The 18,965-nt window shown below is 39.4% G+C and overlaps 1 protein-coding gene across 17 annotated transcripts in view; it reads left to right on the plus strand.

Moving 5' to 3' along the window:
• LOC127004021 (trichohyalin-like) overlaps positions 1-18,965 on the plus strand; it is a 116,916-nt gene that overhangs the window by 81,773 nt on the left and 16,178 nt on the right. For 15 of the 17 annotated variants that reach the window (XM_050871235.1, XM_050871233.1, XM_050871227.1 and 12 more), the window contains 6 exons: positions 7,884-8,023; positions 8,698-11,407; positions 12,512-12,607; positions 12,808-12,945; positions 13,218-13,447; positions 15,023-15,230. In XM_050871235.1, the coding sequence (XP_050727192.1) occupies positions 7,884-8,023; positions 8,698-11,407; positions 12,512-12,607; positions 12,808-12,945; positions 13,218-13,447; positions 15,023-15,230 (3,522 nt within the window). Of the gene's footprint in view, positions 1-7,883; positions 8,024-8,697; positions 11,408-12,511; positions 12,608-12,807; positions 12,946-13,217; positions 13,448-15,022; positions 15,231-18,497; positions 18,819-18,965 lie in introns of those variants that run through there. The other 2 variants (XM_050871244.1, XM_050871245.1) reach the window with 2 other exon arrangements.

The following is an 18,965-nucleotide window of genomic DNA, read 5'->3' on the forward strand; positions in this document are numbered from 1 at the left end:
TACTCATCCCCCCTCTGACTCCTTTATGCCTGTTATTAAGATTCTTCCAAATGATGTTTTCTATGCCCTCTCTGGCCTCAACTCTCAGAAGGCTTATGGACCTGATGGAGTGCCTCCTATTGTCCTTAAAAACTGTACTTCCGTGTTGACTAACTGCCTGGTCAAACTCTTTCATCTCTGCCTATCAACATCTACCTTTCCTTCCTGCTGGAAGTATGCCTTTGTACAACCTGTGCCTAAGAAGGGTGACCGTTCCAATCCCTCAAACTACCACCCTATAGCTTTACTTTCCTGTCTATCTAAAGCTTTTGAATCAATCCTTAACCGGAAGATTCAAAAGCACCTTTCCACTTCTAACCTTCTATCTGATCGCCAGTATGGGTTCCGCAAGGGGCGTTCTACTGGCGATCTTCTTCCTCTCTTAACTGACTCTTGGTCATCCTCTCTTAGCCGTTTCGGTGAAACTTTCTCTGTTGCACTAGACATATCGAAAGCCTTCGATAGAGTCTGGCACAAGTCTTTGCTTTCTAAACTGCCCTCATTCAGATTCTATCCCTCTCTCTGTTCCATTATCTCTAGTTTCCTTTCCGGCCGTTCTATCTCTGCTGTGGTAGACAGTCACTGTTCTTCCCCTAAACCTATCAACAGTGGTGTTCCACAGGGCTCTGTCCTATCACCCACTCTCTTCCTGTTATTCATCTATGATCTTCTTTCCATAACAAACTGTCCTGTCCACTCATACGCCGACGACTCCACTTTGCATTATTCAACTTCTTTCACTAGAAGACCATCACAACAGGAAGTACACGACTCCACTCTGCATTATTCAACTTCTTTCAATAGAAGACCATCACAACAGGAAGTACACGAATCCAGACTGGGGGCTGCAAAACGCTTAACCTCAGACCTTGCTATCATTTCCGATTGGGGCAGAAGGAACCATGTGTCCTTCAATGCCTCAAAAACTCAATTTCTCCACCTATCAACTCGACACAATCTTCCAAACACCTATCCCCTATTCTTCAACAACACTCGGCTATCACCATCTTCAACACTAAACATCCTCAGTCTATCCTTAACTCAAAATCTCAACTGGAAACTTCACATTCCTCTCTCGCTAAATCAGCTTCCTCGAGGTTGGGCGTTCTGTATCGTCTCCGCCAGTTCTTCTCCCCCGCACAGTTGCTATCCATATACAGGGGCCTTGTCCGCCCTTGTATGGAGCATGCATCTCATGTGTGGGGGGGCTCCACTCACACAGCTCTTCTGGACAGAGTGGAGTCTAAGGCGCTTTGTCTCATCAGCTCTCCTCCTCCTATTGATAGTCTTCTACCTCTTAAATTCCGTCGCGATGTTGCCTCTCTTTCTATCTTCTATCTTCTTCCACGCTGACTGCTCTTCTGAACTTGCTAACTGCATGCCTTCCCCCCTCCCGCAGCCCCGCTGCACACGACTTTCTACTCATGCTCATCCCTATACTGTCCAAACCCCTTATGCAAGAGTTAACCAGCATCTTCATTCTTTCATCTCTCACGCTGGTAAACTCTGGAACAATCTTCCTTCATATGTATTTCCTCCTGCCTACGACTTAAACTCTTTCAAGAGAAGGGTATCAGGACACCTCTCCTCCCGAAATTGACCTCTCTTTCGGCCACCTCTTTTGATTCTTTTTTAGGAGCAGCGAGCAGCGGGCTTTTTTTTTTTATTATTGTTTCCTTTTTTGTGTGCCCTTGAGCTGTCTCCTTTGTTGTAAAAAAAAAAAAAAAAAAAAAAAAAAAAAAACATGATAAAAAATTACGCCACACGGCAGCGAGGCCCCCTAGGGACCCCCAGGCTGATGCTGCAGTGGAAAGAGAAACTTATTAAACTTTTGGTGCGTGAAAGGGTTAAGAATTGACCACTTCCCCAAATTTCAAGATCAAACCATACTCATGTATGCTTTCAGTAATATTAAATTAATTATACCAGTCAGCATTATTTACTACTTTAATTTTCTTGCAAATCATAACCGCATCATCAAGGTAGCAACCATTAGTGATTGTGCTACTTCTTTCAATTTGAAACTGAAAACTAAAAATTTACTAACTTCAAAACTCTATGCATCAAATTTTCCCTAAAGCTAGGCGAATGTTCACCTGTTACACATTTTTTATGCTTTTCTATCACCTTAACAGCTGATGTATTTAATGCATTCCAACAACATCTACTGTTCTTTCCAATTGTTCCATTTCCACAATTCAGAATCAGTTGGCATGTGTATATAATTAATATATAGCTATTAGCATGTATGTATACTTCATACATCAGCTAGCTAATGCACTTCACAGTAAAATTCACCAGTGTAATTATTTTTAGCACACTGATTCTTTAATATTTGTTTTTAGTCACACACACACACACACACACACACACACACACACACACACACACACACACACACACACACACACACACACACACACACACACACACACACACACACACACACACACACACACAGACACACACACACACACACACACACACACACACACACACTGCCTCACAACCAGAAGGACCAGGGTTCGATTCCCCGGCCGAGTGAAGATAAGTTGGGTTTATCTTCTTTCACGTGTAGCCCCTGTTCACCTAGCAGTGAGTAGGTACGCGACGTAAGGCAAGGAGTTGTGACCTTGTTGTCGCAATGTGTTGTGTGTGAGTGGTCTCAGTCCTACCCAAAGATCGGTACTATGAGCTCTGTGCTCTTCCGTAGGGGAAATGCTGGCCGTCTCGAGAGACCCACAGCAGACCAAGAGGTGAATTACACACACACACACACACACCCCTCTCCTGTGGCGCATCTGGTAGAGCACTGAGCTGCCAGGCTTCATGGTCTGACAGGGCGGCGGTTCGAGCCCGCTCAGGCCGGATTCTTTCCATTGACTAGGAGTGGTTACTGTCCCCCCTTGAGCAAGGGGGATGGGGTGTGTGGTGTGTGAGGTCCTGGCAGTACCCATAGATCGACGATAAAGAGCACTTGCTCATGTCTTGAGGGTACCTGCTGGCGATTACGAGTCCAACACGTGATCAGGCTGTGGTGAATTACACACACACACACACACACACACACACACGTGGTACCCAGAGATCAACTATAGTGAGCTTGCTCCTGTTGGGAGGGTACTTGCTGGTGACTGAGTCCGACTCGCGATCAGGCCGTGGTGAACTACACACACACACACACACACACACACTAATTTTGCTTTTTCTTCATGAAAGTTTACTACATATAGTTTATTAGTTCAAGAATTTTTTTATTAAAAGTCTAGGTTATAACAAGGAATCTTAGGCAGGTATGTGCAAGACAGGAGAGGGTACTTTGGTAGCTGTGAGAAGAGCTATTCATTTTATCTTCTTGGGTGAGTTACAGGTGGGGCTTTCCAAGTACTTTCATAGTTTATGGCTCCAACATCAGTATCAATACCTTTAGATCTCATCATACTGTTTGTATAGGCAAAATGTAGTTTCAAACATAAGATAGATAGGTATATATAAAAGATCTGCAGTATAGGACTGATGTGCAATTCCCAAAAGTTGACTGCTATCATTATGTAGATGTGAATTACCGGTACTAGGTAAATTTTCAAAACCAATGTAATACCTGGACATTATATGATATTGCTTGTAAATTGTTTTCCTGTGTTAGATGACCAACATTTTAGGACTGCAATATCAGTTCATGAAAGGATAACACAAAAAATTGAGGTCTGATACAAGTATATAGTGTTTCAAAAAGGATTAATGAATTTTCATGTTTTTTAGGCTGACTGGTCTTTATTTATTGTATAACCTTTTTATTAAATGTGGCATAAGGCTAGCAGAATATATCTTTTCTCATAAGTTAAGTATCTTCAACAGGTTTGATCCACACACTGATCTTACAGCAACTGTTATCAACACATGTCAAGTATGTTGGCTGTCATGGTATGGATAATGTTAGTTTGAAGATTTCAGAAACCTGACCACATTCTCATTCTTTGGCTTCTATTCCATGCCGTGTTTAATCTATAAATGCCTTTCCAGATCAGGTACTACACGCCATTTACGTAGTCTTTCGAGTGAATTAGAGACTCGCCCATGATTATATTTTCTTCTTTAACACGGCACATCCTAAAGCAAAGCTTAACTATCATCTTCCACTTCTAAGATATTTTCAGCACTTAAAAAAAATAAAGTATACAATATTAATACTATTACTAAATAGATTATAGATGGCAGAGCCCTACATTTACCTGTCCATTGCCAAATACAATACATGTAATATAAAAGACAAAAGTGCACACACACACACACACACACACACGCACACACACAAGGAGGTGGAATGGGAGGATTGGCAGACGCAGGGAGCAGACGAGTCGTGGGGAGAAAGACTCCTACAACTGGCAATGGAACATGTGCTGACTCAGTGGATCAACGAACATACCAGATTTGGGAACGAAGGCGAAGCATCAAGACTAGACCTGATATTTAGTAAGGAACCGGAAATAATATAAAATCTTAAAGTAGATTGTCAAATAGCAAAGAGTGACCATGCGGTTGTGGAATTTGAAGTATCAGAAAAGAGAACGATTGACCGAAAGGAGGATCACAAAATTGGGAGAAGCAACTACTGTAAGGCAGACTTTGTTAGCATGAGAACTTTTTTTGAAAATGCAAACTGGAGTGGGCTGTACAAGGCCAAGAGTACACAGGATAAGTGGGAGGAGTTTTTAAAGCTATACAAGGAAGCCAAAAATAGATATGTCCCCAAGGTAACCAGAGCGGATGTTTTTAAAAAGGAGTGGTTTAACAAGAGATGCGAGACAGCTAGAAAGAGAAAAGAGGAAACTTGGAAGGGATGGAGGAGACGAAGAAGAATCAACTCGTGGAACAATTTCAAACTGGCAAGGAATGCATATACAAAGGTTAGAAGAGAAGAAAAAAGGAAGTATGAAAAAGATATAATCGACAAGAGCAAAAGCAAAAACCAACCCAAACTATTCTATAGACATGTGAACGGCAGATTGAAGAATAGAGAAAAAATCGATAAACTGAAAATGGATGGAACCACATACGAGGACCCAGCAGAGATGGCAGAGCTTCCACAAAGTTTTCACAAGAGAAGAAGAATTTGTACAACCCCCAGGCCAGGAAAGAGGAAGGGTTATGCAAGAGATACAGTTAACGGTGCAGGAGGTCAAGGAAAGTTTGAACAAGCTGGATGTGAGAAAGGCGACGGAGCCCAATGAAGTATCGGGCTGGATTTTGAAAGAATGTAGTGAACAACTTGCAAAGAAACTGCACTCCATAATGAGTGCCTCCCTGAGGGAAGGAAAGGTACCACAAGATTGGAAGAGAGCAAACAAAGTACCGATTTTTAAGGGAGGCAAGAGAGAGGACCCATTGAATTACAGACCGGTATCATTCACTATAGTCGATTCACCCGAGTCTGAAGTGTGCATTATCGCGCAACGGCAACCTGCAGCCACACGGCATGTCCGATTTTGTGGATACTGTATGCTAGCCTACACATAATAAACAGTCGTCAGTGTCAATAATATGCAGGCAGCAATTACATATTCCTTCGGTTATAGTCAATTATGAGTAAAAATATTAGTATTGTCACAAATAGCTGTTTTTTTAATTTACTAGATTGCTGATTATGATTATTAAACAGCCTTGAAGCTGTCCACCACCGAGTAAATTAGCAGGCTTTATATCAATGAAACAGCTATTTGTGACATTACCAATATTTTTCTAACTCAAAATCGACTATAATTTACGGTATTTGTTATTGCTGCCTGCATATTATTGACACTGACGACTGTTTACTATGCTTAGGCTAGCATACAGGGTCCACGAAATCGGACACGCCGTGTGGCTGCACTAGGGCAATAGTGCTCACTTCAGACTCCCGTGAACAGACTATAGTGTGGTTGCGAAAATATGTGAGAGACGTTAAAAACAGGTGGTTGGATTTCTTAGACTTAGAAAGTGAGAAAATTATCTTGGATTGCCAGTTTGGATTCAGGAGAGGGAGATCTTGCATCACCATCTTGTGTTACTACTTAAGGGTGATAGACTTAATACAGGAGAGAGAAGGCTGGGCGGATGGAGTGTACTTGGATTTGAAAAAGGCATTTGACAAAATACCGCACAGAAGACTAATTTGGAAAATTAAAAATATGGGGGGAGTGGGTGATGGACTCACTAAGTGGCTAGAGGACTTCCTGACTAACAGGGAAATGAGGACGATAATCAGGGACAGGGTTTCCAACTGGTGCCCTGTGATGAGTGGAGTCCCGCAAGGTTCGGTGCTGGCACCAATAATGTTTGCTGTTTACATAAATGATAAGGTGGATGGAGTGTCCAGCTATGTGAGTTTGTTTGCAGATGATGCAAAACTATTGAGACGTGTGAATAATGTGAAGGACTGTGAGGCATTGCAAGGGGACCTGGATAGAATATGGGAGTGGAGTGGTACATGGCAGATGGAGTTCAACCTTGGGAAATGTAAAAAAATGGAGTTTGGCAGGAGTGGTAGATGTGAATATGATTATAAAATGGGAAGTGAGATAATATGCAGAGGAGTGGAGGAAAAAGATTTGGGAGTGACTGTCTCAGAGAACATGTCACCGGACAAACACATCAATAGGATAACGGGACAAACTCTGAATTTGCTGAGGAACATGAGGATGGCATTTGTGTACTTAGATGAGGAGATGATGAAGAAAATGATTAGGCCAAGGTTGGAGTATGCAGCATTGATCTGATCTGATCTCATGAAACGAAGAACATCAAGAAGCTGGAAAGAGTGCAGAGAGTGGCAACTAGATCAGACTTATGAGGAGAGACTCAATAGCATGGGGCTCACAACCCTGGAGAGAAGAAGAGAAAGAGGAGATCTGATAGCGATGTACAGGGTGGCGAACGGAGTGAAGCATTTGGACAGAGACGATCTGTGTGTGTGGAACGAGAGAGAAACAAGAGGACATGGAAAGAAGTTGAGGGTGACCACGTATAGGAGAGATGTGAAAAAGTTTAGCTTCCCAAATAGAAGCATTGAGCTATGGAATAGACTGGAGGAGGTGGTCTGTGCAAGAAACATTCATGAATTAAGGGAAAAGTTGGATGAGAGTGGATATGGAGATGGGACAGTGCGAGCATAGCTCTTTTCCCGTACGTCACAACCGGGTAAATACAACTAGGTAAATACACACACACATACATACATACACACACCTCTCCTGTGGCATAACTGGTACAGCACTGCACTGCCAGGCTTCACGGTCTGACAGGGCGGTGGTTCGAGCCTGCAAAGGCCGGATTCTTTCCATTGACTAGGAGTGATTACTGTCCCCCCTTGAGCAAGGGGGATGGGGTGTGTGGTGTGAGGTCCTGGCAGTAACCACAGATCGACGATAAAGAGCACCTGCTCATGTCGGGAGGGTACCCGCTGGCGATTACGAGTCCAACACGTGATCAGGCCGTGGTGAATAACACACACACACACACACACACAGTGTGTGGTGTGTGAAGGTTCCAGCAGTACCCAGAGATCAACTATAATGAGCCTTGCTTGAGTCATTAGGGTACTTGTTGGTGATGATGAGCCCAGCTCATGATCAGGCCATGGGTAAATTGAACACACACACACACACACACACACACACACACACACACATACACACACACTAATGGGTAGTAAATACATGTAAAGTACATCCAGTGGTAGCAGTAGTGTATTCAGCAGCAGTAATTATCTAATATTAGCAGGAGTAACAGCAGTAGCAGTGGCAGTGTCATTTTTTCCTACCAATAGTGACAAATTTATTTTCTAAAACCAAATTTTCCTTTGCCAGCTTGAAAGAGATGACCGTTCAACTGAGGTGGAAATTTTGAAGGACAAGTTAGAAAAGGCTCAAGCTCAGGCCACACGAGCACAGGATGAAAAGGAAGTGGCCAACAGAGAATTTGAGAGAGCACTTGAAAAGTTTGACAAGTGAGTAATAGCATAGTACATACAAGTGGTTTTCCTACTTTGCGAGAATATGGTCGACAAATCTCATCACATAGTGCAAATTTGCAAAGTAAAAAATATTGAAAACCATGTATTAAAGGGTATATGCTCAACACCTCTCACAGTATTCACCTTTTCTCAGCCTTTCCCTTCCTCCCTCCCTTCTGTACCTGACACTACCTTTTCCTCTTCTCACCCATGCATTAAATATCAGGCAAGTCATTATCTGCAAAGGTCTTCAGTTTGGGGTTGACTTTTTGCTAACACCAACACCTTGTCCACCACTTTCTAACATTATTTTTGAAAAAAATAAAAAATAATATCTGTAAAAAAATATTAAAGAATTCTAGTGGACCTCACAAACTAGAAGATTTGCAAAGTAAAACCCCACAAAGTAGGAGAACTACCTGTACCTCTATAGAACACTGAACATCACTGACACTACATGCATTACTCAAAATGATGTTACTAAGCACTCATACATCCATACATGATGCCTTTCTATGTAATTTCTCTCTTGCTTTGCAGGAAATAAGGTCACAAATGATGATGATGATATACTTAATACTATGTACACTATATGAGATCAAGCTGGCATTAGTAAATAAGACATCTGATATTTCAGTTTAACTTTTATAACAATCCCATTATTTCAGGTCTCAAAGTGAAAACTTCCGCCTACAGACAAGATTAGAGTCTGCTCAAGCTGAACAGGAACGTCTTCAGGTTGAAATAGAAAAAACTCAGGTTCTTTTCAATAAGATAAAAGATGAAAAAGTCAAACTCCAAGAAGACTATGATCGTATACAAGAGTCATATGATCGCTCAAGTCTGCAATGTGTTCGAGCTAAAGAGGCTGAGGAGAAGCTAAAAGAAGAAATTGAAAGACTCAATGTAGACATCACAATCCTCAGGGAACGTTATGACAAGACAACAGTTGACCTAAGGAGAGTTGGTAGTGAGAAAGAAAAACTACAGAATGATGTTGATCAGTTAACATTTGAATTGGAAAGAGCACAGGCACAGTATGGTAAAGCACAGCATAATCAAGAGAAGAGCCAGGAAGAAATAGCAAGGTTACAGATTGAAGTAGAAAAATACAAAGATAAGTATGAGAGGAATGCAATCGAACTAGGTAAAGTACGTAATGAAAAAGAGAAGTTACAACAGGAATGTGAAAATATACAAGGTGAAATGGATAGAGTTCTAGTAAGAATGGGAAAATATCAAGAAAATACAGAGAGAACAAAAGAGGATTATGAAATGTTGAAAATTGAGATTGAGAGGGTAAAGGATAAACTAGAAAAGACACAAATGGACTATGAAAGGGAATCAATATTAAGGGAGAAATATGAGACAGAAGTGACCAAGATGAAGAGCGAAATAGACCGAGCAGATCAGTACAGAGGTAAATACCAACTTGACTATGAGAAAAATAAACAGGATGCTGAGAAAATTGCAGCTGAAAATGATAGGTTACGAGAAAGGTATGACACAAGTCAAATAGAACTACAGAAGGAAAAGCTATTGAATGAAAAGTTGACTGAGGAAATTGCAGCCATGAAGACAGACCTAGATAAGGTGCAACCCAGAGCAGGAAAATTCCCAGCAGCTCAAGACAAATACGAAGGGGAATTGGAAAGAGCTAATATTGAAGTTGAAAAGCTAAAGGATAAGTATGAAAGGTCACAAATTGAATGCACAAAGTCACAACAAAAAATTGAAAAATTGGAAAGTGAAAATGACAGACTTAAGAGTGACTTACAAATGAGTCAAGAACAACTCGAACGCTTCCTTACTGCTCAGGACCGTAATAAGACTGAAGTAGAAAAAACTTCCATTGAAGTGAACAAATTAAGGGATAGACTGGAACGAACTCAGACTGAACTGACACGTGCTCAAGCAGCTAAAGAAAAGGCAGAGTTAGAGGTTCAGCGACTGATACACGAGATGGAACGATCCCAACAGCACATGTCCAAATACCAAGAAAGTAATGAATCTGCCAAAATTGAATTTGAGAGAATGTCAGTTGAACTTGAAAAACTTCATGAACGTTTGGAGAAATCACAAACTGAACTTAGAAGAGCAAATGACTCTAAAGAAAGGCTTGAAGCAGAAAATAGAAAAATCAAGCGAGATCTTGATGAGAGCAAAAATATGATTGGGAAAGCATCTGACTACCAACAGAGGTATAACCAAGACCTTGAGAAATGCAAAGAAGAAATAATAAGACTCAACAAAGAGCTTGAAAGAGCCAAAGATGAACTGAGCAAGGTTGCTACTGAAAAAGAGAAACTTAACACTACTCAGGAAAAACGTGAAAAGATGATTTCCAAGCTAGAAACAGACCTAAAGCAGCTGCAATCAGAGAGAGACCAACTAGTAAAGCAGTTAGAGAAATCACAGGATATGCTTCTCAACTTCCAGCAAGAATTAAAGCAATCTGAGTCTGAACTTTTGAAAACTAAGGATGAGAATAAGCGGATAAAAACGGAACTCTCCAGTACAACAAAGGAAATGGAGCAAGGTGCCAAGGATATGCTGGAGAGCAGGGATAAGGAAATTCAGAAGTTAAGTGGGCAACTCACTGCTAAAGAAAAGGAGTTCAATGCTCTTCGAACAGAAGCAGAAAAAGAAGTTCAGAGACTGCAACAAGAAGTACAGAAGGCACAGCAAAATGCTCAGGCTGCACAGAAAGAGGCTGGTCTAATACAGAGAGAAGCAGAGAAGGAGCTAAAGAATTTGATTGTTCAGCTACAAGGGAAAGAAAAGGAACTTGCAACATTGCGAGGTGAAGGAGAAAAATGCAGATTAAGAGCAGAAAAGGCGGAACGTGATGCAGCAGAGATGTCTAAACAGGTAAAAGACACTGCTCTGAAGGGTGAAGGAGAAACGACAAAGCTTCAGCAAGCCATAACCTCGGAAAAACAAAGAGCAGATCAGGCCGAATTAGCAGTGCAGGAAATGCAGAAACAATTGCAAAACATGGCACAAGATGGCCAAAAAACAAACCAGCAAATAACACAATTAAATCAGGAAAACCAGGAGTTAAACAAACAGATACAGCAGCTGAATCAACAAAATCAACATACACAACAAGAAAATGCATCTTTACAAAAACAGATACAACATGCTCAACAGCAGATACAACAGCAGACACAACAATTACATAACTTACAGCAGCAGGTGCAGCATCAGCAACAACAGTTACAGAAACAGAGCAATAATCCACGGGACAGCCCAGACACACAGAGATTAAAAGCAGATCTAGACAAAGCCAATAATGAGTTGAAGAATTCTGCAGTAGAGAAACAGAGACTGCAGAATCAGCTGGAGTTACTGGTCACTGAACTTGAAAAGAAGCAGGTCAGTTGGGGGAAAAAGGGACCAGAGAATTTGTTTACTTAATGATGAAAATAAAGGATTATATTGTTACCATACAAATATATGCAACATCAAATTTAAAGATCTACTGATGCTTTTGACTTTTGAGGAAGTAATGTGTTTCTTATACAGAAGTCTTTCCCTCTGGTACTATCCTTTACTATCAGTATGTATAAAGAACTTGATAGAAATATAAATACCTGATGTACTTTGGGATTGGTATATATGTGCTTGCTTTTATATAAAGAGCTAGCTATCTCATCTTCTAGATTGGTTGCATCACGTGCCACTCAAACACCTTCCACCATCTCATTTCAGTTTACCATCATCACCCACTTCTTCGCCACTATTTGTGTAAAGAAAACAAAGTATAAGTGTGCTTACTATAAGTTAGAACAGTGGTAGTTTGGATCAAAACTCTCATGTCTTTTTCTTTTTGCTATCATTCACACTGGAATTTGGAGCCTTTTAATGTAGCTTTATGAATAACAATGACAACATAGTGAAAGCTTCATAAGCCAGTGCTCTTCACAATTTTCTTTTATTTCCACATTTTATGGATTTAATTATTTCTCTGGTTTCCATACATAATACCCCAATTGACTTTATTTCTTAAAGGTTCAGATACCACTATAGGGAACAACATATGACATGATTATGCACATTATTTACTCACTTGTTTTATGTATACAGAGATCATTCTACGGCAGACTGAAGGCAGTTGTATGTAAGTTGCAGGCATGCATGCCCTGGGCATGGAACTGATAAGATACTAAACTGAAACTTTCAAGTACTAACATCTTCAAAGGTTTCTCAAAAATTGAAAATAACACACCCTAACAATCAATCATTACATTATCACCATCATTATCACAATCATTATTTTCATTATTATCATTTATAATTATTGTTGTTTTCAGAAATTCAAATCTGGTGTGATTTTTTTATTCAAATGAAGGGAACTACATGAAAATCATAATGAATTTTGCACTTTTTTAGATATGCACTTAAATATTAATTTGATAACTATAGGCTAACAATTTATTGCTGTACTTATAACTACAATGTTCATAATGAATCCAACAGCTTGATTTACATGAGGCAAACCAGAAGCTTCAGAATGGAACAAGACAAGGAAATGAATCACAGGCAATCAAGAGGCAACTGGAGGAGCAAATGAAGGTAGGGAATAACACACTGCATCAGTAATGGAGCCAGCAAACTTGTTAACCTTGACTCGTGAATATATTCATATCACTGCCTGTATTTTAAAGAATTCATGAGACTAAATAGACCTGTCATGCTTTTTTCTGATAATCTAAATGTATTTAAGTATACATACCTCTTGAAGTTACTTTACAAATTTGTTTGTATTTTACCAGATGGTGGAGCAAAAAGTTCACACGTTAGAGCAAAGGAACAGGCAACTTGACGAGAAGGAGAAGACTCTAGTTGACTTGGACGCTAGACTCAATAAGAAGAGGGAACAATTGAACCACATGGAACAACAGCTTGCAAAAGTAAGCTCATCAGATCAAATGTTTGAGGTTTAAAATATTTATGTGTTTAGTCTGGTGATGAAGCCTTAGGGCATCCAAGACATGAGTTATGAAATCATCACTGATACGTTCTTTACAGATTAATGTAATAGTTTATTTGAGAGAGAGAGAGAGAGAGAGAGAGAGAGAGAGAGAGAGAGAGAGAGAGAGAGAGAGAGAGAGAGAGAGAGAGAGAGAGAGAGAGAGAGAGAGAGTGTTCATACATTAGTACTGTAAACTTTAATTTTCCTCAGGCACAAACAGCAGATGGTGCGACTCCATCAGAGGCTACCCAACAGCTTTCTGAGATGAGGAGGGCACTAGGTGATAAGGAAAAGGAAATTGAAGCTTTACAAAAAGCTCGAGAACATGCAGAAAGTGAGGTTAAGAATGCACAGTCAGAAACAGAGAGACTCCTGCAGTTGATGCAAATGGCACAGGAGGAGCAGTTCACCAAAGACAAGACTATTAAGGAGCTGCAGGAGTAAGTTCTGTTAAAGTTATGCACATATATGTGGAGTCTAGGAACTGAGCAGTATCAGCATCAGGTGGCTATGGACCATCAGGCAGATCAAAGAAGACCTAGAGGAAATGTGTGCAGAGGACCTACCCACTCTTGTGTGTTAATTAACCCCTTCATTACTGACTCCGTGATCCCCAAGCTTCCCACCCCTCCTCTCCTGCACCGAGTTTTTCGTGCTCCTCCTAATTTCGTGGGGGTAGTTTATATTTATCCTTACACCCATGTTTAGTCATTTATGTATTTTTTGCATGTGTTCTGATTGATTTTGTTCACGAGATGTATATTACTATTTAAATCAAAAGGTCAAAGCACTCACGTCAATCCTTGGTACATCAGGATGAACACTAGAAAAATCCTCAATTAGGGCAGGAACAGTGCCAGGATGATCAACAAAGGGATCAGCCATGAGTGTAAAGGAGTGTAGGGGTGTAAGGAGTGTGGGGCTGTGTGGTGTTTCTTCATCGTCATCATTCACATCACTCATTTTCCTCGTCACTACTTACCTCACTGTCATTCCCTGGCAAATAGTCTTCATCCGAGTCACTTAAGAAGCCTTCTGATTGAGTTTCATTATCATCTGACCCTTGTAAGTCACCCTCAAGTCATATCACACTCAGAATCACTATCGGACGGAGAAAAAAACGCCATGATGTGACACGTGTCAATCACACACTGCTCCGCCACCACCCCCAGGCTTCACATCGTACCCCCCAAGGCCAACGTCCTTGAAACATGAGGTGCCAACTTGTCAGTTGTCACTACGTTGTAAAAAACATACAAACCGAAAAAAAATTAAGTCCTGTGTGTCAACAATGAGTGATGACATATACATGTACTTCATCGGTTCCTTAGTCAAAATTTTATACGAAGTACTATGGTACGCCATCGGTAATGAAGGGGTTAATGAGAAGGGAACACTTTATGCAGTTGGAGGAAAGTCATAGAACACCTAACCTCATAGTAAAAACTAAAAAATTGCAAACAATGGGTGATTATTATTATTATTATTATTATTATTATTATTATTATTATTATTATTATTATTATTATTATTATTATTATTATTATTTTAACCTGGTAGCTGTGGGGATCATGTTTCTTAAAGGCCCCTTTAAGCACATTAATGAGAAAAAAATCATCACTCACGCTAACCATTATATTATATGTATCAACGCATTTGTGATCCGTTTATGTATCCTCTATTTTGGGGGGGTTCATGTCAAGGCAAGAATTTGGCCCGTCGCTGGTATGCGGTAAAGCCACAAATGTATGCGGTAAAGCCACAAATTTGGCCCGTCACTGCTACCGGGTTAATAGTTGCTTTAGAAATAATTTACAACGTTAGGAGAATACTATGAAATTTAGTACCAAAATAATTGCAAACATGATGACAAGTACGTAGATGACTTGACCTCTTAAGTACCTTAACACTTGATCTGGAATGTTATAAATGCTTTATAAGTGTTGTATTACCCTGAAATCATTAACATACAGTAATTTTTTTTACTCTGGTGCAAGTAAAAGTAATACTTACAGAGCCCTTAGAGGTGGAGGTGGAGGTGGAGGAGGAATGAAAAAGCCAGGTATGGCATCCACCCCAAGCACTCCAGCCAAGATGGATGGCATCCCTGCAGGACTCAGCACGGCCTCAGCAGGACACATGGCAGCACAAGCAGCAGAAAAAGCCACAGCAGCATCTGAAGCTGCAAAAGCCACATTGGAGCAGGCAAAGAATGTTGCACAGGTAAGCTCATTCCACACATTCCTGCTGCAGCGGATGGTTTTTCATTATTTTTAGTTTACAATTTAATACACTTAATAAAATGTGATGAAGAAATAGCCTCATTAAACCTTTTTATCATACAGAATTCATTCAGTGAATAATTCAGCCTAATCAATGGCAGATGCCTGCGCAGATTTGTAGTAAAATCAATAAATTGTGCAGCACTAACTGTGAAGGAATTTCTTAATGTTCACTACTGGAATTCTTATTTACAAAAGAAAAGGTATTACCATTGAAATGCTCTTCCATTATATAATATCTTCCTTGATAATAATTTGTCTAGGAAAAAATGAAGTCCATAATATAATAGATCCAGAAAATTGTTGTCTTAGATACAGAATTTATTACTTTGGTTGTATATTCTTCCTTTATCACCCTACAGAATCATACACATTTAAAGAGCATTAACTTACACTGGAGTGATGATATCAAAATATTATCAAAATTTAAGTCCATGTTCATATACCTTGTTAACAATTTAGCAGCAATTTGAAAGCTGCGCAGCTGTATATTTTGCACTCAGTATTAACGCTTGAGCTCAGCAAGATGTCATCCTAATGTCAAAATTAATGCAAACATTCTAACACTATGCAGAGCTTAACTTTTTCTCCTTTGTGTTAGGAAGAAAAAGAATCTATGAAGGATTTCACAGTAGCACACTTGTTTCCCTTGTAAAATAAGTGTTATGTTCAGGTTATGAGAATTAGATGTTTTGCTATAGTTCTTCACCCCTTCCATAACTATGTGAAATAGTGAAGTTTCCATCCTGCATATAGAGTGCCATGACATACTAACTGTCAGTATGCTGTGCAAGCTTTAGGTCATATGATGTAATAATGAATGACAATTGGAGGACTAGATGTAGCGTAGATGAGCTGGTGTTGTCAATAACAGCATGATTAATGTTGTCTCAATTGCAGCTCCATCCTAACATGTGCAGCATGAGATTGGCTCCTTGCTCCTTATGAGTGAATTTATTATCTACTAGCATAGGTATCATTATTCATTTCACATTAGTGCATTTCTTGAAGGCAAGTTTTCAAGGCTTAAAGAGATGGTATCAAGACTAGGTTTACACGGGGTGTGCAAGACCAACATCACTTCCACATCAGGATGTAGTGATTCCCTGCCCTAGTAAACCATGAAGCTATTTTAGAGTATTATAGTCAGTCAGTGAAGACATAATATAGGAGACTCAATGTACTGTAATTCAATGTAAAGCAATTAATTGTCATTAAAGTCTTTCCTGAAGTATCAATTCATCAGTGACAGGCTATGAGTCTGAGCTGCTTTAGTACTTAAATTGCCAAGCAAAAGTATTCAGAATTTAAATGTGTTCAGATGAAAAGAAAAGGGCATAGTTTTTAAAATAATTAAACATTAATTGCAAACTGTCATCTATCAGTCAAATAACCTTCAGTTAATTATGACCCACTGTCACAATGTCATGTAAAAGACCATCCTGCAGTCTACAGAAGCAATGTGGCAAAAAAGAAAATGTTACTTTAATTTTAGTATAGTACTTCCATTTGAAACTGGCCGGTGGGGTGTTGGCTGCTGCGGGGTCAGCCCCACCCCGCACCCTGCCACACACCCTCAACACCTCTTGCTTCCTCTATTATGTCTGATATTTATTACCTTTAAATTAATTTAATTATAATTGGATAATCCAATAAGGTCATATAGTGTTGACAAGTGTCCTGGTGTTTATACAAAATCTTTGTTATTATCCTAAAAACAAAACAATCTCAACACTATATGACCTTACTGGATTATCCAATTATTTAATTAAATTCATTTAAAGGTAGTAAATAGCTGACATAATAGAGGAAGCGAGAGGTGTTGAGGGTGTGTGGCAAGGTGTGGGGTGGGGCTAACCCCTCAGCGGCCAACATCCCACCTGTCAGTTTCAAATGGAAACACTATAGTAACTTGGCAGATGTGTTTATAGTAAAAGGTTAAGAGAAAACATTAATACATCTGAATACTTTAAAAAAAAAATGCATGCTAATATAAACTTAGTTTTTAGTGAAACATGTTTCTTTGAGAGCACAAATATTTGTCTATTGATGATTCTCCATGATGAATAAAATTAACTAAGGAAAAAAAATATAGTCATATGAGAAAGCTAGTGGAGGAAAAGTTTCATAATTTTAATGAATGAAAAGATAGTAACAGTTTCGACTCATAAAATCTGTCCATAGTGAAATTTTAGGCAATGCACATAACTTACAGAAACACCTGGACTATGACATTATTAGAGTACACATACACCTCAATACACTCATTTCATTTGTAATTCATCTTTTATCTTCAAGAAATGTCATGAGACCATCAAAACTTAGTTACTGGAATAGCCAGTAATCTACATAGGAGCATGGGCATCTGGAACTCCTGGGAGGCAAGGGGGGACAGTTACTCCCCCTTGGAAATCTGTTTTATTCACATTCACACTCTTTGTTTGCAAGTTTCAATAGAATTAATATTTTCAAAACCTCAGGAGGACACTTGGTGTTGCAGTTATGCCATTGCCTTGTGGATAACTGATGAAAATATGAAATTTGATGTATATGTATAGGACCTAAAGCATATTTGTTTTAACACCCCTTGAAAAAATTCCTGCAGTCACCTCTTTTAATAGTAGTAGTATTCATGGAACCCCATCAACATAAACGATATTCTTGTACCTTTCGAGTCAGGATGTGGAAAGTCTATGCATTATAGTGCATCTGCTTCATTTCACTGTGTGGCTGACATCATCAGAATAACTACAGTGATTGAGTGACTGATATAGGTGGAAAATCTTTAGGCAGAGGGATGTGAGGGGCCAGTTGCACCCAAGATTGCCGCATGTTGCTGTGTTTACTAACTGGCCATCTTTCTCTCTCTCTCTCCCCCTGCCTGGCCGGATGCTGTCTCCAAACTGCGTCGACTGTTCTGCTTCTTCCCCCATCCATCGCTCTCCCCCCCCCCAACCTCTTTATGTTTTGCTTAATTTACCTGTCTCAATGTGGGGTACATTCTTATGTTTCCTACTCACTGACACATCAAATGAAAACTATTCTGTAAATGTGTTGTCATCTATCAATTTGCATTTGGCTTTACTTTGAAAACTCGTGTTTTCACGTATGAATCATTTACCATCTTTGCCCCGGTTTACTCAAAATATTTCTTCCTATTTGTTCTAAATCTTTTTCTATTTTTTTTTATGAAAAAATACTAATACAGCCTCTTCAAAATGCGGCCTCAGGGTTTAGTGGGCTCATGAAAAGCTTTTTCTAAATGAATATTGAGGTTTTATCATGACCCTGAAGATGCTTGAAATATTAGAGTTAGATGAACGTTTGTCACAGGCAATAAGTAAATACCTGTGTTGTTGAGTTGTTATTGTTGTTGTTGTAGTTGCAGAGGATAAGTGAATGGGATTTTATTTGAAGCAATCAAGATGAATGCCCCCATCTCAGATTTTGTGCAAATGAAGAGTAAAATATTTCCTGTTCAATTAATCTCTCAATGTGCCTGTGAGATGGATAAAAACTAAAAGCAGAATCTTGTTATTTTCTTGTTGGACCTGAGATATAATGTGAAGGGATATGTGGAAGTTCAAAGTAATTTAGTTATGAATTAATATATTTTTTCTATTTTTAGTAGATTTATTTGATATTTGTTTATACATTGCATTTTACCTTCCCTTGC

This window comes from Eriocheir sinensis, chromosome 27 (assembly GCF_024679095.1).
Source record: "Eriocheir sinensis breed Jianghai 21 chromosome 27, ASM2467909v1, whole genome shotgun sequence".
NCBI lineage: Eukaryota > Metazoa > Arthropoda > Malacostraca > Decapoda > Varunidae > Eriocheir > Eriocheir sinensis.